Raw genomic sequence first — 21,511 nt, 5'->3', positions numbered from 1 at the left:
TACTTGTACTGGAATACTGGTACTGTGAGCTGGTTTATGGCTTTGGTTCTGTTCCCTGGAGAAGGGTATGTTTTCAGGATCAGCCTCTTCCCTTCTTACACAGGTATTATTTGGCAATTGTTTAGCGCATTTGTTTATGACATATTTAGTGGCCCTCTTCTACTCCGAGGTATTTGTATAATGCTTCGTTTTCTAGCTCCTGTTATTGGTGTATTTGCGTCAATTTTTATGTTGTCTGTTTTTGTTGGTTTACCTTGTATAAATCAATTTGGAGTGTCATAGTAAAGGAGTTGAATACTTATTGACTCAATGACATTTCAGCTTTTTAATTTTTGATCATTTTGAAGAAACTTCTATTTTAAAAATCCACTTTGATATTATGGGGTATTATGTGTAGATCAGTGACAAAAAATCTGTGATCAGACAAAATTTGGCTCACTTTAGCAGATAAAATAGAGCATGCAATCAGGTGACAGTGACATTCTGGAGTGACATTTACCTGTTCCTCTCAGGTGTGAGGGTGAGAGTCAAAGAGAAAATAGCCAACACCGAGAAAAAAAGGAAGACTCAGGGAGAAGTGTTGAGAGAATCAATGGAGAGGAGGGTCAAGTGGTACCTCCCACCTCCAGCGGAAACAAAAACGAAGATTGGGGAAGGTGAGAGAATGGAGCAGAACAAATACATTTTTGTCAGGTCAGTCTTTTGGAAATGCCACTGGTAACGTAACACAGTGCTACCTGCCGCATGGTCGGGTTGTCGGCAACTGAACCGATACCCCTCACTGGCTTTACTAGTGGGGAGGGTGACTGTGACACCCTGCCAGGACTAAAATCAACACCTGGCAAAGGGCGGATGAGATCCCATAGGGAGCCAACAGACATCCAGTAAGGAGATGGTGTCTCCTAAAAAACACCCATCTGGTTTAGACCGGTTCAAGTCATACCAAAGACTTCAAAAATGGTACGTGCTGCTTCCATGCTTAACGTTCAGCACTTAAAAGGATAGAGCATGGAAAAGCCCCATCAGTTGGCATCCATGGGGAGGAGGGAATTCCTCTTGAGGAAATGCCCCGCTGAGTACGGTGAGAAAAGCGTCACTATTATGATGTCGCAGGTACTCAGAGTGTCCCGGGAAGTGACGGTACTTCCCCCAAGCTCAGTGGCTGCGTCCAGTGTTTTTCTCGTGTGTGTGTGTGTGTGTGTGTGTGTGTGTGTGTGTGTGTGTGTGTGTGTGTGTGTGTGTGTGTGTGTGTGTGTGTGTGTTTGCTTGCGGCAGCTCCATTACAAGCCTTAGACCATGGATTTAAAAAATGTATATACACATTTATTTATTTTTTGCTGAAACTGGCTGTGCTGGTTTCTATTTGCACATGTGTTTGTTTCAATCTTCTGATTTATATCATGTTAAGGAATCTTGGAATTTTCACTCTGAGACTCTCGTGTTAACATTGTTAAGATTTTGTGAGCTGCACCTGCCCAAATAATTACAACTCCCATCGGTTCAGCCTTCGCAGTACACTCCGGCACCCCATAAGATATGAATTGGCTGCCATTGTTTCTCAAACTTGCTTATTGTTAGCACGTTTTCAAAACATGTATTTGGTGGTGTATAAAACCACTCTTGTTCCCATAAATTGTGCCACTCTTCCCCACCCCTCCAACTCACCCAGGTAACTACATTTCCTTCCTTTTCTGCCCTCATTTTCTAACTTGTCTATTCCATTACTTGTTACATCCACGTATTAGTACCACTTCTTTCTCACCTCACCCTTCCATGAGCCTAGATTGGGTATATAAAACATAACCACATAAAGCTCATTCAAGACCATAACCACATTTATTCAAACATCAGTGCACCCTCCCATAGTAGTATAGTAGACAGGAAAAACAAATGCACATCATCCTACTAAACTACATCTTACAAATATCAATCTACTCCATCCAGGACAGTACCACCCACACAAGTAGCTTCAGAGCCTCGTCCTGAAGTGGCCGACAATCAGTGGAACAGCCGACTAATAGCAAGGCAACCGTCACCGAGCACTGTTCCACCTTGCCCTCTGCTCCTGCAGGAAGGTTTGTGTATGGTCTTTGATCTTGAACAGCAAGGGTGGTTTTGGGCATTTTTACAATGTTGTGATGTGTGATGGTCTAACGTGTTTATATAGGGTTACCATATTTGATATTTAAAAAAGGACACAGAGGACAATAAATTAATAAGTAAAAGAGTGGTGGGGGGTGTATCTGTATCAGTATCTACCAATTAATGTTGTATTTATGTGTTATACTGTATAGATACTTTTTTCTTCTTTTTTTGTATACAAGATCGAGGCTCGTGTAAGAGCTAACATTAATGACAAAAAAAACAAACGGACACATAAGACATAATAATGGGAGCCGGAGACAAGGTGGGGAGAGAGGGGGAAGCACACATGTACAACATTTGAGAGCAGGGACATCGGGAGATCTGTGGGAGGGAGAGGGCTTGGGGGGAGGAGGCACTGGAAGGGGGGGAGTGGTGGGAGAGGTAAAAAAAAACACATAGACACAGCTAGGACATCCAGGAAAGAAGTTGGTATTTCAGAAAAGTGGATCTGGGGTAAATTAACGGGGGTAGAAAATATCAAGGTCTTGGATGGGGGAAGATAAGAGATTGTGGTGAACAGCTGCTTTAAAGACCTGAAGGGTTGGAGTGGGATTGAAGAGAGTGAGGGAGTTTGTTCCAGAGGTGGGAGAAAAGAGGAATGAAGGAGTGAAGGTGAGCAGAGAGTCTTGATTTTGGCAGTTTAACCATAAGAGGGTTGCAGGCAGATCTTGTGCGACCTGTAGGAATATTTGGGGGACAGAGCCCAGAGAGAGCTGGGGGAGCAAGGCCGGAGAGGAGTCGGTAGAAGACAGAAAGACCACCAACCTGCCTGCGGTGAGAGAGAGAAAGGCCCTCAGAATCAGCTTCATCGCGGGAGATTCCAATGATTCTGAAAGCTTTGGTTTCAACAGCGTGAAGCCGAGCTAGGGGTGAGGCAGGAGCACCAGCCCAGAGGGGAGAACAGTATTCCATTGAGCTGCGGAAGAAAGCCTTGTATGTGGTGAGGGGCTCAGGTGTGCCAAGGACTGTGTTCTGCATTGAGTATTTATAAATAACAACAAGTTTTATGGCCTCAAAATCAATGTTATAATTATTCAAATTTCAGTATTACCTCTTTACATGTACTGAGTCATTTTGTTTCAGCAGTCCTTAATTTTGCTGTTGAGGATGATGAACTCTCCTCAAACTGCTTTCTTGTCCATGTCTGAGTCCACATGAGATTGTAAATCAATATCACCTTTATTTGCCACAGATATGTACGTACCAGCTCTACATTACCAAGCACCCGGTTCCCACTCTTCTCGACCACTTTGAAAACACGGGAATATTGTCTTTAGTTCTGCAGCGAATTTGCACTTTTCTTTTGACATTAAAAAGAAGATAAACAAATGTATATGGTACGGACTCAGAAATGACACTGAGTGAACACGCCACTGAACTCTCTCACTGTGAGGTTGGACAGGGAGTGAACGCGTGATGATTGAACACATCCATTACGCCATGACGGAGTAGTACAGACATGTACCAAGCTATCTCCGGTCCAAACATCACATAACCAAACACATTTTATCACCATAAGAAATGTACAAAAATGGTTTAACCGTATAAGGTGAAAAGTATCCCAAATCTTAAAATTTATCCCTTTGAAAATGCCAAATAAAAAAGGCGAAACCAGGACATTTTTAGATATTTTAAAAGTCCGGCCAGATGTAGATTTAATGAACGAAAAAGAGGTCATTCTCTGGGAAAACCGCAGGTATGGTAATCCTAGTTTATATCCATCTTGCTCTGATATCAATGTGGATACTTAATTTTTAACTGACATCCTCTTATTGTTTTTATTTATTTCCAACTGTTTAATTCGATAATGGTATGAAGTATCTGAATGTACTCATATCAACATACTTCACATGAAGGTTTCGCTGTTATGGAAATTTCCATGTCTTTAAAATAATCTTCAGTAAATCTTCCAGTAAAACAATCTTAGGCCCTCGCCTTTCTTGATGAGGTCATTTTCACTCATTCACCGCTAGCAGGTTGGTGGTCTTTCTGTCTTCTACCGACTCCTCTCCGGCCTAGCTCCCCCAGCTCTGTCTGTGCTGTGTCCCCCAAATATTCCTACAGGTCGCACAAGATCTGCCAGCAACCCTCTTCTCGTGATACTGCCCAAATCAAGACTCTCTGCTCACCTTCACTCCTTCATTCCTCTTTTCTCCCGCCTCTGGAACAAACTCCCTCACTCTCTTCCATCCCACTCCTCCCTCCAGGTCTTTAAAACAGCTGTTCACCACCATCTCTTATCTTCCCCCATCCAAAACCTTGATCTTTTCTACCCCCGTTAATTCTCCCCAGATCCACTTTTTTTTAAATACCGACTTCTTTCCTGGAAGTCCTAACAGTGTCCATGTGTTTTATACCTCTTCCACCCACCCCCCCCCTCCTTCCCATGCCTCCTCCCCCCCAAGCCCTCTCCCTCCCACAGATCTCCCGATGTCCCTGCTCTCAAATGTTGTACTTGTGTCCTTCCCTCTCTCTCCCCATCTTGTCTCCCGCTCCCTTTATCTTATGTTTTATGTGTCAGTTTGTCTTTTTGTGATTAATATTAGCTCTTACACGAGCCTCGATCTTGTACACACACAAAAAAAATGTCATGACAATTTATTGAATTTCCAGTGGGATTCAGTTTGGTATAATTATACCTCACTTTGGGCATCTCTAATCAATCTCTTAATCATCTCCATAATAAAGCATAGGGAAAGTATTCAATAATGAAGGCACTGCTAACTAGTATAGTTTCCAAGCAAGGAAGACCCATGTTCTATATGATTCAACCGATGAGTAATCTTCATTTGTGATTGAGGTGTTCATCACTTTGTGTATTGTATCTTTTTGATCCTCATGCTCCATTCCTGTTTATGCGCTTTGTTGTTTTCTAAAGGAGGAGGTAGGGAAAAATGGGAAGAGGAAGAGAATTCTACCTCTCAACCGGTGCCTCCCTACAAGTCCATGTTTCTGTTCAAGTCTGATCATCTGTAAGTGACAGTTGCAAAGAACCACCTGCAATCATATCCCATTAACGTAGTATTTACCAAAGACTTGATAAATGTTGCTGGGTATAATTATGGATGGGAGTAGAGAGTGTTCTTGAGTTGCAATTATTTATATTTTAAGCATTTACAAAGGCGTTTATGGTTAAATAACTACATTGTTTTTATTATTGTGTCATTTTGTAGAGTTTGCCTCTCTGTACAGACTGGTGTAATTAACCTGGACAATGTAGACAGAGGCAACTTGGGATGTCTGTAATTTGTTTTCAAAACATCAGCCAGCAGATATGCATAGGTATCAAGAATGACCTCCTCAAGATGCACTTCAAAGGACAGAGCACAATAATACACTGATTTAAACAAACTTCAACAGGCTTGCTGCAGGGGGTTGAAAAACGTATTTATTTTTGTATTAACAACTAATATATGACTATTAACCAAACAACACTGAAGGAAATCTATATATAACTAGCAAAAGTACCCATCCCTAGTGACGGGGAAAGCTAACCATGGTGGTAGCAAGAATAATCACACAACATGACAGTCAGACAGTTGTCCGGGGAAATTCAATCCATCCTGCAGCGCTCAACTTCACCGAAGGTGGCGCTATTTAAACCAACTGCAACAGCGAGGAAGTATACCCCATATTTTTCCTGGGTGTTTGCCAGTTTGGTACAACCTGAAGAGGTGTAGGAGTGTATATGTAACGCACAAGCAGGAAAACAGATGGACATTTATAGTTGTAGATGGAGCAAGTGTATGTATGTACCATCTACTCCTCTGGGAGGATTTGACCTTGGAAGCTGAACTTTCATGGATTAATGAGGGCACCCTGAAGTTGTGCATGTGCAAGTGTTGTTTATTCCATCAAGTTTTGAAAAAATAATTAAGCCCATCTTGGCATTTTCTTCCTTTGGGAGGAGGGCGTGCAATTGGAATTATCCGAGATATATAATCGCAATGTATTTTTACGGGTTCGGAGCGAGCGAGCTTCGATACACGGGAGGGTCACTCAGATCTGTCGCTCGACCTCCGATCCTGAAGCTGTCAGCCACGGATAACTCCGCGGCCCGATGTGTTGCTCAGCAACCGCAGACGACGGTTGAAGCCACCAGACCTAGCAGGGTCTCACATCCAATTAAAGCACGTTACCTTAGCCGTTGGTGAGGTATGTGGATGGACAAAAGGACCACTGAGGCACTCGGAAACATGGTGGTGGGATGATGAAGTTGGAAAGAGGATTGACGAGAAGAGGAAGAAGTTCAAGGAGTGGCAGAAGGCGAAGGGTACGGGAGCAGAAACAGCAGAGCATGAAAGTTATAAGGCAGCCAGGAAGGCTGCAAAGAAAGAGGTAGCAAAGGCGCAGGAGGCATGTAGGAAAATGTTCGGAGAACGCTTGGATTCGGAAGAGGGTCAGAAAGCAGTATTCAGGATTGCAAAGCAGATAGCGAAAGAGAGGTGTGATGTGATGGGGGTGAGTTGCTTGAAGGATGAAGTGGGACAAATCGTTGTCGACCCAAATGGAATTAAAGGAAGATGGAAAAGATATATGGAAATGCTGTTGAATACAGAGAATGAATGGGATGGCAACATAGAGAGTAACCCAGTTTTAGGACCGGCAGAGAAGATAACTGAGAAGGAAGTTGAGGAAGCGATAAAAGCAATGAAGGGTAGAAAAGCGGGAGGGCCGACGGGAGTTGTGGGAGATATGTTGAAGGCAGCAGGAAGTTGGGGTGTGAAGAGAATGACAGAGATCTGTAATCTGGTGGTGAAAGAAGGCCGCATTCCAGTGGATTGGGAACTGAGTACCCTCGTCCCTCTATACAAGGGGAAAGGTGACCCTCTGGAGTGTGGCTCGTACCGAGCGATAAAGTTATTGGAGCATGGAATGAAGGTATTGGAAAGGGTGTTGGAGAGGAGGATAAGGAAGAAAGTGAAGATCGACGAAATGCAGTTTGGATTTATGCCAGGAAGAGGAACGACAGACGCGCTTTTCATTGTGAGGCAGTTGCAGGCGAAGTACATGGAGAAGAGGAAGAAGTTGTTTCTTGGGTTTGTTGATCTGGAGAAAGCATTCGATCTGGTTCCACGCAAAGTATTGACATGGGCATTGAGGAAGTTAGGAGTGGAGGAATGGTTGATCAGAGTAGTGATGGCAATGTACAAAAGAGCGCGCACAGCTGTAAGGACGAAGGACGGGAACAGTGGTGAGTTTGAGGTGAAGGTGGGAGTGCATCAGGGGTCGGTACTAAGTCCACTACTATTTGTAGCTGTGATGGAGGTGCTGGCTCAGAACGTAAAGGAGGGTTTACCGTGGGAGTTGTTGTATGCAGATGATCTGGTGTTGATTGCGGAAAGTATGGATGGACTGAAGGAAAAGATGAACACGTGGAAGGAATGTATGGAGACAAAAGGTCTGAAGGTGAATATCGGAAAGACGAAGGTGATGGCAAGTGGTAAAGCATGTGGTGAGGTGGAAAGAACTGGGAAGTGGCCCTGTGCTGTGTGTAGGAAGGGTGTCGGAGTGAACTCCATTCAGTGTACAATGTGCGCTGAGTGGGTTCATCAAAAATGTAGTGGTCTGAGAGGGTCATTAACCAGTGTGGCAGCTACATTCAAATGTAAGGTGTGCACAGAGGGAGCTGCAGATGGAGGAAATGTTGAGTTGGATCTTGGAGACGGCGTGAAGCTGGAAGGTGTGAAAACATTTTGCTACCTCGGAGACATGCTGAATGGAGAAGGTGGATCAGACTCGGCAACGGTTGCTCGAGTGAGATGTGCATGGAAGAAGTTTCGGGAATTGAGTGGCGTGCTGATGATGAGGGGAGTGTCGTTGAAGCTGAAGGGAAAGGTGTATGCTGCATGTGTGAGAAGTGTTATGATTTATGGGAGCGAGACATGGGTAATGAACGTAGAGCAGCAACGAAGGTTGGAAAGGGTGGAAATGCGAATGGTTCGACGGATGTGCAGAGTATCGTTGAGAGAGAGGAAGACAAATGATGAATTGCGAAAGATGATGGGAATAGAGCCTGTGATTGATGCTGTGAAGAGGAACAGGTTGAGATGGTTTGGTCATGTGTTGAGGAAGGATGAAAGTGACTGGTTGAGAAGAGTGATGGAAATGAATGTAGAAGGAAGTAGAAGACGGGGAAGACCGATAAAGACTTGGTTAAAGATGGTGGAAGAAGAAATGCGGGCAAGGGGGTTAACAAGGAGAGATGCAGAAAATAGGGCAAAATGGAGAAGATTGTCATGGGGACCGCAAGGCTAACCCCCGCTCTAGCAGGGAAAATGGCCTTTAAAATGCATGTTGTTGTTACTGGTGGCTTAGTGTTCCCAAATGAAGACCCACACTCTCGACTCGGCACCCTGTCAAATATTTGGGTGAGAGTGAGTCGGCTATCTCGGAGCTAAGTAGTGGGGCCGAACTTCCCGTATAATTATGCACACACTAGGCGTTATGACTAGACACAAAAGGCAGGTTCTGCCATCTAACCGGAAGGTAGATTAGAAAGACATAAGGGGATAAGAAGCAGAACAGAGCTTGGCTTACCTTACAGAAGCTTCCTGAACAGAGCTTACAGAAGCTTTGGCCCCTGGCTTACCTCACAGAGAAAGCGGAGCTGTGTCGATCCCCATATGGAGGGTAGGAAAAAGAGGGGGTGGGGGAGGAAGTGAGGACCATGGGGTGTCGATGCGATGCTAGTGATAATGTAGGCTTCGAGCAAAGGTGTGAGGTGCAAGTGAGTTCCTCGCTCAGATGGGTCAAGAGGCAAATTGTTGATTGCTCTTTCATAATCGTTGATTCTCTTTCTCTTGTGCGTCCAAAGTAGACGATTAGGGGTTCTTAGAGAAAGTAAGAAAAGATTGTGAAGTCAGTGTGGAACTGCTGTGTGCTGAAGTCTTTGCCCTCGTGCTTGTCTCGCCCCGCGCCGCTTGTCTCGTGTCAGCGCAACTCATATCAGGGCAGCGCAATTCGTCCCAGGTCAGCACAGCTTGTCCCAGCTCAGTCAATTCCCTCAGCACAACCAGGCAGGAAGCTTTTCTTCTGATGAGATGAGCAGTGGTGAACTGCACATGAGCAGTGGTGAACTGAGCCGCGCTAATGCTTTTAAGCTTCCTGGGCCAGGCATGGCTTTGAGGGAGCAGAGTTCATTGGATGCGGAGTTCCAGGGGCAAGGGTCGCTACACACTTTTATACCCCACGCGGGGGATCCTTATTGGCTCCTGTTTGCTACAGCGTGACATTGATTGTGATCCCAAGGCAGCAGTGTCACATCATGGTTCAGTGGGGTTGATTGCGATCCTGAGGCAGCAGTGTGATGCCACAGCTCGGCGGCGTTGTGGTTGCCGACTGGCAACTTTGTTTGTTAATTATGGTGACTGGCACAAGGAGCGGGTGCTTCTTGTTTTAATAATTCATTGTCATCATTTTAACAACAGTCCAAAAAAATTATTTTTATTTACTCTTTCAAAGGTAGCATTACCAACTTTCGATCTTTCAACAATTGTAACTAATTAATACTCACTAAAGAAATTTACTTGTATCATAATGCTTTTGCTTGAATCATAATGTATCATAATGCTATCTATCTATAATTCCAGTAATCTCTGTCTGTCTGTCTGTACGTTTGTCTGTGACCGCTGTTTCTCGACAACCACGGGTCCGATATACTTTTAACTTGCCAGGTATATTGCTGGGGACCCGAGGATGTGCCTTTTCAAGGTTTCATATTAATCGGACAATTACTTACCGAGCTATGTCCAAAAAACGATTCAACCAATCAGAGAGCAGCGAACGATCGCGTGTGCCGAACGTGGCGGGCACACTCTGCCTCGGATGGCACATTTGAGAGCGTATTCATTTATTTCACGTTTGCAAACTATGTTGGCGTTAAACTATGTTTTACAACTAATAAAAACGAATTTGCGATTCATTCGCTTTCCTGCGCGTTTGTGCACGCGATGGCGATTTCTTTACCAAACTCCGGAAGCCGTTCGCTTTGGACCAAACCATTGCATGTAAATAGAGGGGGGGGGATTGTCACCACTCGCAAGCCGTTCGCTTTGGACCAAACCATTTCATGTAAATAGAGGGGGGGGATATAATTTTAGATATAGATATAGTACGGGCATGCCCTAGTCATATCATAATGCTTGTATCATATGAGGTAGAACCTCCTTTTGCTTTAAATATTTCCCTATTGATTCTTGTCTTTTTGCAATTGTTGTTTTCATGTATTGTTATGCATTATGTTTTGCACTCTGTCAAAGCGCCTTTGGGCTTCTTGAAAAGCGCTTTACAAAATAAATGAATTATTATTATTATTATAATAAAGAAGAGTAATTAGTGAATACTAATAATGTAAAAGTCCCAACTTGCTTCATTGTCTGTAATCTTGAGATACAATGACCAGAGAAACGGCTTCTGGTCTCGACTGTTCCCCTGACATGTTACATCCACAAATGATTTTTCCAGTCATTCCCAATACATTTGCCGTTTCTTATCTTGAGAAGGTACCACGTGATCACGATTCATTAGGTTTCCAGCTGATGCCTATTTTTCTTGTAAAGATCATTATTATTTCAGGCAAATTTTATGGAGAAGATTCTGAGAAAACCGTTACAGTTTACTTTAAAGATTTTCTATTTTAAAGACTGGTTCTAAGGTCAGAGGTAAAAGACTGTATTTGACACCCGACCGCAAACTCACCTCCTAATTGGTGAGGCAGTAAATACAGGTAATGTTCTCATGTGACAGATGGACATTATTTCTCACAGTTCGTGCAGTTTCGACTGTTATGGGTTAAGGAATCTATAGTAATCCATCGTAAAACCTTAGGGTTTAAGGAATCTATAGTATAGCGGTAGTTATTTTGTAAGTATTTGTTTAGTTAAATGTATCGTACTCCATGTGAATAGACATGCGTTGCGTATGTAATAGATAGTAGGTTCACAGGGACCTGTCTAAGCACACATACTGACGAAATAAATATCACTACAAAATATAAATCACAGACCGGTGTGTGTTTGTTTGTTACTTGCGAAGATCGAAGATCTTTCAAGTATCTTGGTTGGTCGCGTGTGTTATTCTGTGTCTGCCCGTCTGTCTGTCTGTCTGTCTGTCTGTTTGTTTGCCTGTATGTCAATCGCCTACAGGTCACAATTTTAAACCAATCTTCACGAAACTTCACCAAATGGTCGAGTTAGTCATAAGGGAAAACACTATTGATTTTGAGGTCAAAATGTTAACGTAAGCCAAAGGTTAACAACTTTGTCGAATTTCTAAAATCCTCAATTTTCATCCGATTTACCTGAAATTTGAACAGGATTTGCATATCAGGTCACTGAATTCAACCTAAATTATTTTGAGGTCAAATTTGTTTTAGGGATTTCACAAGTATCGTGTTCTGTTTGTTTTTTTTGTCATGCTACTCCTCCTACAGTTATAGGCCGATTACATCCAGGCTAGCTACATAGGATCAGCATGACCCCAAGTAAAGCATAGGGGTGATTATTTATTTCAACGCCGGTGATCTTGTGGGTGGTGAATGGGACAACCCAAATTCTCTATGTAAATGTGCATCGTGTAGGGCTCTCAAGGTGGGAGAGGGTATTATAAGTACTCACCCTTTCCAGTGGAGTATTCCAGTGAGGCGTTTTCAATTACGCAGTGGGAGGCATTTTGGCGAGGTATTTTGAATTACACTTTTGAATAAGGATAATAACATAACCCCCATGGCTGCTTCTGTAGGGAGTATATATAATATCTCGCAACAAGAATCACATTTTCTCACTAGTTGTAGAATGTAAAACGTTGCATCATTAGATATTTTTGTTCTGTCTACCAGAGGAAGAAACCACATGTTGTAACTCAACTTTTGGATGGAAGATTCCTTCAATGGAGTATAAGTTCCCCACTCTGCCTTCAGATGGCAGATAATTATTTATTTATCCTCACTGGCTTGTCGGATGGCAGGGTTTTAATTATTTTGGTCTTCATTTTACCAAGGTCGTAGTTGGTCATGTTGTGACTGATAAAAAAGTGCTTTTTGCCATACATGTTCACCGTGGCTAGTAATCCCCCCTCTCTCCAGCAGGGGTCAGTAAACTACTTGCACTGTGCCACGTGTTCAGGTGAAAATCGTAAGTGGGGATTATTTTGTGCTCATGACCTGGCCCTGGGAACCCCCAGCACGTGTGCAAAATTTGATGAAGATTGGCCAAGCCGTTTACAATTCTATAATTATCAAAGTTCATACACACAGTGTTATCCCTGGTGTTGGGCTAGCGGCTAGGGTGCCGGCTTAGGATTACCTAGGATCCTGGGTTTGAATCCCGGTCGATTGCTGAATTAACGCCAGGGGGGTTGACTCAGCCTGTCATCCTTCCGAGGTCGGCTAATTGAGTACCAGTTCACTGGTAATTCCCTGTTTGTCGTTGAAGGCGGCAAAAAGGGTTGGCGTCAGGAAGGGCATCCGGCCGTAAAACATTGCTTCAAAAAGGGGACCAAAAAACAACAACTACCACGGTCCCCGAAAAGGCCAACCCCCGCTTTGCGGGGAAAAATGGCCTCTAAACGGTGTGTTATACACACAGAGAAAGAGAAAGCCTGGTGTCCTCCCTCTTTGTTGAAACTAACCCCAACCCTAACAACTCAAGTGTTGGCTTAGCAGTTAGGGTGCCGCCTTGGAATCCTAGAATCCTGGGTTCGAATCCCGGTCAATCACTGAATAAACGCCAGGGGGGTTGACTCATCCTGTCATCCTTCCGAGGTCGGCAATTTGAGTACCAGCTCACTAGTAATTCCCTGTGTGTCGCAAAGGGCAACCAACAGGGTTGGCGACAGGAAGGGCATCCGGCCATAAAACATTGCTTCAAAAAGGGGACCCAAAAAAAGGCCAACCCCTGCTCTGCGGGGAAAAATGGCTTCGAAAGATGGTATACATACACACAGAGAATTGCGTTATTGTCCCCCGTCGCACCGCGGAGCGAAAGGGGGACTATGGTTTTCCCGTCCGTCCAATCCGTGCATGCGTGTGTGCGTGCGTGCGGGCGTGCGTGCGTGCGTAAGCGAAGGACCGCATTCGAATTTGGTGTGTGGGTGCAACCCACGTCAAAATCAAAGATGGCCGCCGCCATGTATGTCTGATGCCATGTATGTCTGAACCTTGTGAGCTGAATATCTTTAAAAATAAGCGAAGTACCAACTTCTAATCTGGTGTGTGGGTGTATCTTGAAAATTGGGTCGCCACGTCAAAATCCAAGATGGCCGCCACCATGTATGTCTGAACCTTGTGAGATGAATATCTTGAAAAATAAGCGAAGTACCAACTTCTAATTTGGTGTGTGGGTGTATCTCGGCATAAGGAAGAACGCTACTTAAAATTGGTTCGCCACGTCCAAATCCAAGATGGCCGCCACCATATATATGTCTGACCCTTGTGAGCGAAATATCTTGAAAAATAAGCGAAGTACCAACTTATAATCTGGTGTGTGGGTGTATCTAGGCATAAGGAAGAACCCTATTGAAAATTGGGTCGCCACGTCAAAATCCAAGATGGCCGCCGCCATGTATGTTTGAACCTTGTGAGCGGAATATCTTGAAAAATAAGCGAAGTACCAACTTCTAATCTGGTGTGTGGGTGTATCTAGGCATAAGGAAGAACGCTATTGAAAATTGGGTCGCCACGTCAAAATCCAAGATGGCCGCCTTGCGTCTTCCACTTTGTCAACTCGCATCACTTCACCGACGGGGGACCTAGGCGTAACGCTTGTTGAAACTAACCCTAACAACTCAAGTGTTGGCTTAGCAGTTAGGGTGCCGCCTTGGGATCCTAGGATCCTGGGTTCGAATCCCGGTCAATCACTGAATAAACGCCAGGGGGGTTGACTCATCCTGTCATCCTTCCGAGGTCGGCAATTTGAGTACCAGCTCACTAGTAATTCCCTGTGTGTCGCAAAGGGCAACTAACAGGGTTGGCGACAGGAAGGGCATCCGGCCATAAAACATTGCTTCAAAAAGGGGACCCAAAAAAGGCCAACCCCTTCTCTGCGGGGAAAAATGGCCTCTAAAGATGGTATACATACACACAGAGAATTGCGTTTTTTTTTGTGTTTTTGGGGGGGTTTTTGTATACTGAATTGAGGCTCGTGAAAGAGCTGACAACCATGAGGGAAAGACAGCACAGGGGGACGGCGAGGGAAAGACAGCACAGGGGGACCGCGAGGGAAAGACAGCACAGGGGGACCACGAGGGAAAGACAGCACAGGGGGACCGCGAGGGAAAGACAGCACAGGGGGACCGCGAGGGAAAGACAGTACAGGGGGACCGCGAGGGAAAGACAGCACAGGGGGACCGCGAGGGAAAGACAGCACATGGGGACCACGAGGGAAAGACAGCACAGGGGGACCGCGAGGGAAAGACAGCACAGGGGGACCGCAATGGAAAGACAGCACAGGGGGACCGCGAGGGAAAGACAGCACAGGGGGACCACGAGGGAAAGACAGCACAGGGGGACCACGAGGGATAGACAGCACAGGGGGACCGCGAGGGAAAGACAGTACAGGGGGACCGCGAGGGAAAGACAGCACAGGGGGACCGCGAGGGAAAGACAGCACAGGGGGACCGCGAGGGAAAGACAGCACAGGGGGACCGCGAGGGAAAGACAGCACAGGGGGACCACGAGGGAAAGACAGCACAGGGGGACCGCGAGGGAAAGACAGCACAGGGGGACCGCGAGGGAAAGACAGCACAGGGGGACCGCGAGGGAAAGACAGCACAGGGGGACCGCGAGGGAAAGACAGCACAGGGGGACCGCGAGGGAAAGACAGCACAGGGGGACCGCAAGGGAAAGACAGCACAGGGGGACCGCGAGGGAAAGACAGCACAGGGGGACCGCGAGGGAAAGACAGCACAGGGGGACCGTGAGGGAAAGACAGCACAGGGGGACCGCGAGGGAAAGACAGCACAGGGGGACCGCGAGGGAAAGACAGCACAGGGGGCCGCGAGGGAAAGACAGCACAGGGGGACCGCGAGGGAAAGACAGCACAGGGGGACCGCGAGGGAAAGACAGCACAGGGGGACCGCGAGGGAAAGACAGTACAGGGGGACCATGAGGGAAAGACAGTACAGGGGGGCCGTGAGGGAAAGATAGCATAGGGGGACTGCGAGGGAAAGACAGCACAGGGGGACCGCGAGGGAAAGACAGCACAGGGGGACCGCGAGGGAAAGATAGCACAGGGGGACAGCGAGGGAAAGACAGCACAGGGGGACCGCGAGGGAAAGACAGCACAGGGGGACCGCGAGGGAAAGACAGCACAGGGGGACCGCGAGGGAAAGACAGCACAGGGGGACCGCGAGGGAAAGACAGTACAGGGGGACCATGAGGGAAAGACAGTACAGGGGGACCGTGAGGGAAAGATAGCATAGGGGGACTGCGAGGGAAAGACAGCACAGGGGGACCGCGAGGGAAAGACAGCACAGGGGGACCGCGAGGGAAAGATAGCACAGGGGGACTGCGAGGGAAAGACAGCACAGGGGGACCGCGAGGGAAAGACAGCACAGGGGGACTGCGAGGGAAAGACAGTACAGGGGGACCGCGAGGGAAAGACAGCACAGGGGGACCACGAGGGGAAGACAGCACAGGGGGACCGCGAGGGAAAGACAGCACAGGGGGACCGCGAGGGAAAGACAGCACAGGGGGACCACGAGGGAAAGACAGCACAGGGGGACCACGAGGGAAAGACAGCACAGGGGGACCGCGAGGGAAAGACAGTACAGGGGGACCGCGAGGGAAAGACAGCACAGGGGGAGATCGCGAGGGAAAGACAGCACAGGGGGACCGCGAGGGAAAGACAGTACAGGGGGACCATGAGGGAAAGACAGTACAGGGGGACCGTGAGGGAAAGACAGCATAGGGGGACCGCGAGGGAAAGACAGCACAGGGGGACCGCGAGGGAAAGACAGCACAGGGGGACCGCGAGGGAAAGACAGCACAGGGGGACCGCGAGGGAAAGACAGTACAGGGGGACCGCGAGGGAAAGACAGCACAGGGGGACCACGAGGGGAAGACAGCACAGGGGGACCGCGAGGGAAAGACAGCACAGGGGGACCGCGAGGGAAAGACAGCACAGGGGGACCGCGAGGAAAAGACAGCACAGGGGGACCACGACGGAAAGACAGTCAATTGTCCCCCGTCGCACGTCGCAGTATTGTCCCCCGTCGCACCGCGGAGCGAAACGGGGACTATGGTTTTCCCGTCCGTCCGTCCGTGTGTGCGTACGTGCGTGCGTAAGCGAAGGACGGCATTCGAATTTGGTGTGTGGGTGCAACCCACGTCAAAATCCAAGATGGCCGCCGCCATGTATGTCTGACGCCATGTATGTCTGAACCTTGTGAGCGGAATATCTTGAAAAATAAGCGAAGTACCAACTTCTATTCTAGTGTGTGGGTGTATCTAGGCATAAGGAAGAACGCCATTGAAAATTGGGTCGCCACGTCAAAATCCAAGATGGCCGCCACCATATATATGTCTGAACCTTGTGAGCAAAATATCTTGAAACATAAACGAACTACTAACGTCTGATCTGGTGTGTGGGTGTATCTTGGCATAAGGAAGAATGCTATTGAAAATTGGGTCGCCACGTCAAAATCCAAGATGGCCGTCTTGCGTCTTCCACTTTGTCAACTCGCATCACTTCACCAACGGGGGACCAAGGCGTAACGCTTGTTTTATATAGTAAGATACGTTTGAAATGTTTTTGCATCTTGTATTTGGTATCTAGGCCTTAAATATGCACAATTAATTTTCATGTGTTCCTTTGCCGCATCCCCTTGAGAATCTGGTTGAAAAAGTGGTTCTAAATCTTTTTTTTTTTGCGGACCACTTCAAAATTGCGGATGATCTCGGCGGACCAGTTGGTAAACTTTTTTTTGTTCTACAAATCAAAGCACACAACTCATGTTTTAGTATCGTAGTCTTACCTTTCTAATGCAATGGGTGTGACTGGGTTTTTTCCATGGACGGTCGGTCGTAAGGCAGGGTTCTCTCACTCAGAGAGTGGTGAATGCATGGAATGGTCTCCCTGGATGGGCGTAAGGTAGGGCTCTCTCACTCAGAGAGTGGTGAATGCATGGAATGGTCTCCCTGGATGGTCGTAAGGCAGGGCTGTCTCACTCAGAGAGTGGTGAATGCATGGAATGGTCTCCCTGGATGGGCGTAAGGTAGGACTCTCTCACTCAAAGAGTGATGAATGCATGGAATGGTCTCTCTGGATGGTCGTAATGCAGGGCTCTCTCACTCAGAGAGTGGTGAATGCAAGGAATGGTCTCCCTGGACGGTTGTAAGGCCGGGCTCTCTCACTCAGAGAGTGGTGAATGCATGTAATGGTCTCCCTGGATGGTTGTAAGGCATGGTTCTCTCACTCAGAGAGTGGTGAATGCATGGAATGGTCTCCCTCGATGGTCGTAAGGTAGGACTCTCTCACTCAGAGAGTGGTGAATGCATGGAATGGTCTCCCTGGATGGTCCTAAGGTAGGCCTCTCTCACTCAGAGAGTGGTGAATGCATGGAATGGTCTCCCTGGATGGTCGTAAGGCAGGGCTCTCTCACTCAGAGAGTGGTGAATGCATGGAATGGTCTCCCTGGATGGTCGTAAGGCAGGGTTCTCTCACTCAGAGAGTGGTGAATGCCTGGAATGGTCTCCCTGGATGGGCGTAAGGTAGGACTCTCTCACTCAGAGAGTGGTGAATGCATGGAATTGTCTCCCTGGATGGTCGTAAGGCAGGGCTCTCTCACTCAGAGAGTGGTGAATGCATGGAATGGTCTCCCTGGATGGGCGTAAGGTAGGACTCTCTCACTCAGAGAGTGGTGAATGCATGGAATGGTCTCCCTGGATGGTCGTAAGGCAGGGCTCTCTTACTCAGAGTGGTGAATGCATGGAATGGTCTACTTGGATGGTCGTAAGGCAGGGTTCTCTCACTCAGAGAGTGGTGAATGCATGGAATGGTCTAAATCTAAATTCTAAATCTTTTTGGAATCCCTGGACGGTTGTAAGGTAGGCCTCTCTCACTCAGAGAATGGTGAATGCATGGAATGGTCTCCCTGAACGGTTGTAAGGTAGGCCTCTCTCACTCAGAGAGTGGTGAATGCATGGAATGGTCTCCCTGGATGGTCGTAAGGCAGTGGAGTCAGTAGATCGTTGTAAAATTGTGTTGGATAGATACCTAGAAGTAGTGTGGATGAGGGGTATTTTGCATGATTGTGCAGGTGTGATAGGCCTCCTGCGTTGAACTTTGTTGGGTACCCTTGTGTATATGTTTACCCATTGTTCTACCTATATAAGTAATATGACGCTGTTTGTCTTTCCAGTTTCCTATATCCTCTCTGACCACTTCGTGCATCTTCACCAAATTTCATCCACATAATTATTTACTTATGGCATAAGTCCTTTTTCTACATTTGGCCCAGTTGAAAGCAGACTTTTCTCAAAATGTTTGCCATTCCAGATTACGTCACGGCATTCCGTTGGGTGGCCCAATGGTGCAGGATTGTTGGTGTCTCCCTTTATTCCTGTTGTCCCTCGGCTGTTGTTCTCTGGCCCTTGCGTCTCATCAAATGCCATTCCATCCCATCATCTGTTCTTGACGGTTACATCCACCAGGTTAATAAATCTCTGCTTTTGTGTGACATTAACAGAGGTTAAAGTATATTTGATGAAGTGCTTATTTCAGAGAATATGCGTTGATCAATGATGGTGCACTCACAGGTGCAGGTAAGCGCACCTTGACATATTGACCCTGACATCTTGAGCACCATTTACTTTTGCGGAATAAATTACACAGCAATTACATTGAGGTGTGAAGTGGGGCAGAGGATTGAAACCAGGTAAGAGAACAGCTCCAGACAAGAATGCTTCATTAACTACGGGGCTGTCATTAAACTTCCTAGTTCACAACGAGACGCTAGGCCGACTCTGGCTAGACACCCTGCCAGCTGTACCGACACTCATGGATTCCGTTGGTGTCATGGAGGAGGACGACGATTCCAACATGGATGCATACCTGGTGCACGGCCGTCGATGGGGGTTGGATATTACTTATATTAAGAATATGGAAGAGCAGGCCTGAAACGTTACCTCTATTGCATTGGTGCATTACAACAACTGAACTACCGCATTCACCAATCTACCTTCCTCCCCAAATTATGTTAGCCAAACATGGCTTGGAGTTATGTAATGTCACATCCTTTAAGGCGTGACATAACATCAAATGTTACAATGTCATTTTGGATAGGTAGTAAGTACACAGAACACATGGTGCAAACCTTTTAATTTATTGTCCCCCGTCGCACCGTGGAGCGAAAGGGGGGCTATGGTTTTCCCCTCCGTCCGTGTGTGCGTCCGTCCGTGCGTCCGTCCGTGCGTGCGTGCGTGCGTAAGCGAAGGACCGAATTCTAATTTGGTGTGTGGGTGCAACCCACGTCAAAATCCAAGATGGCCACTGCCATGGATGTCTGACGCTATGTATGTCTGAACCTTGTGAGCGGAATATCTTGAAAAATAAGCGAAGTACCAACTTCTAATCTGATGTGTGGGTGTATCTAGGCATAAGGAAGAACCCTATTGAAAATTGGGTCACCACGTCAAAATCCAAGATGGCCGCCTTGCGTCTTCCACTTTGTCAACTCACGTCACCACTGACGGGGGACCTAGGCGTAACGCTTGTTGTTATTCCGCCATGGAAACTTTATTAAACAGGACTTAATTGTACAGAGCTGGTAATTTGATAGAGTATTTAAGTACTTGTTACTTTCTGCACTGACTGGTGTGGGTTCGATTTCCATCACCCCTAACTCCTCGCCAACCCACAATTGGCAAGTGTGGTGAATACAGTATACCCAAAACCAGGCCTGAACACGATTTGAGGGACCTCCTCATCCTGCAGTGGACTGAATTCAGCTGGCTCACAGTGTTATTGTATAAGTATATAATTTTTACCTCCTCTTTAAAGTCTTATTTCATTTGGAGAGGAAACTTGTGAGGATCGTAATCTAAGCAGCAAACAGACTACATGAGAAAGTTGAGTTTTATACTTGTACGTCTCGGGCTCTGACCTTGCATCGCTGTTCACCACAACTGCTGGGAAATTAAAAAGTCACATCATGACCATTACTATGTGTTCCATGTCCATTTGAATGTGTCTCCATGTGTGTGCATCCATTTCCGTGCCCATCCGAGTTTGTCTATGTTCAGTGTGCGCAGAATCTGCCATGCCGTGGTGTCCATGCGCTGGTTCGAAACAGTTGTCTTGTCCGTCATCGCTCTCAGCAGCCTTGCCCTTGCAGCTGAGGACCCAGTCAGCTCCAAGTCCACTCGAAACCTGGTCTTTCACTCTTCATTTATCACTCGTTTATGTACACTATTCATTCATTTATCATTCATTCTAATTTACCTCATTCATTGTTCACAATTCTTTCCTCACAAGGTAATTGTTTTATGTTTTTGCACTGGCTTTGCAGCGGGTAGACATGGGATTAACTTCCTCTTTAACCTCATTTGTTAATGTCATCTCATGACTCATTCATTCATATATGATGGGGAAAAAAATACTGTACCATGAACTTGGTGCCACACACACTTCCTGCTGATACACCACCCAGCAGTTAGCTCATCGTTTTACCAATGAAAAACAAACAACAAAGATATATGAACGGATGCTTATTGATTATCTGGTGATATCCTTTTCATATACATATATATATGTGCTGTAACTTTTTAGTTTAATTATAATATTGGTGCATAGCATTGGCTTTTCGAGCTTCATTTGTCAAACGAATGATTTACATTTGCATATATGGAGGTCCCACATGCACCATACTTACACTAACGATATGACATAAGTATAACCGAACTACGATTAAACTTTGTATGTCGTTTCCTGTTTCCAGTTTTGTTTAACTCTCACATAGTTCTGGATATACCTTCTTCTCCATGGGAACAAGCTTTAATTATACTGTACTGCCTGTATTTTGCAGAGGTGGAAATTACGCATGTGGAATTATGTGCACATAACTTATTATATCAATACTTTGTCACATTTACATGTGTCTTGTTTTCTTCGTTGTCTATTCCTCATCTCAATCGTACATGTACATCCAGTCGGACCCCGACATTCGCGGGGGATACGTTGCTGGAAAATACCGCGAATGTAAAATCCGTGAATGTGGGGGCATTGTTTGAATGGGGGAGGGGGATTTTTTTTCTTTACAAGGTCTAAGCTCGTGGAAGAGCTATGACACAAAACAAATCCGGACACAACATAACAAAGGGAACAGCAGGAGAAAGGGGAAATGCCAACAGCAGAGCGGAGGGAGAAAA

At 46.3% G+C, this 21,511-nt stretch overlaps 1 protein-coding gene across 1 annotated transcript in view; it reads left to right on the top strand.

Moving 5' to 3' along the window:
- LOC137421197 (voltage-dependent N-type calcium channel subunit alpha-1B) overlaps positions 1 to 21,511 on the top strand; it is a 394,582-nt gene that overhangs the window by 248,402 nt on the left and 124,669 nt on the right. Inside the window, exons 23-26 of the mRNA XM_078771756.1 lie at positions 513 to 656; positions 1,945 to 2,075; positions 5,024 to 5,117; positions 20,387 to 20,516. Of these exons, the coding sequence (XP_078627882.1) occupies positions 513 to 656; positions 1,945 to 2,075; positions 5,024 to 5,117; positions 20,387 to 20,516 (499 nt within the window). The remainder of the gene's footprint in view (positions 1 to 512; positions 657 to 1,944; positions 2,076 to 5,023; positions 5,118 to 20,386; positions 20,517 to 21,511) is intronic.

This window comes from Myxine glutinosa, chromosome 2 (genome assembly GCF_964187855.1).
Source record: "Myxine glutinosa chromosome 2, kmMyxGlut1.1, whole genome shotgun sequence".
Classification (NCBI taxonomy): domain Eukaryota; kingdom Metazoa; phylum Chordata; class Myxini; order Myxiniformes; family Myxinidae; genus Myxine; species Myxine glutinosa.
Note: the sequence above shows the minus strand (reverse complement) of the source record. Positions and strands in the feature narration are given on the sequence as shown.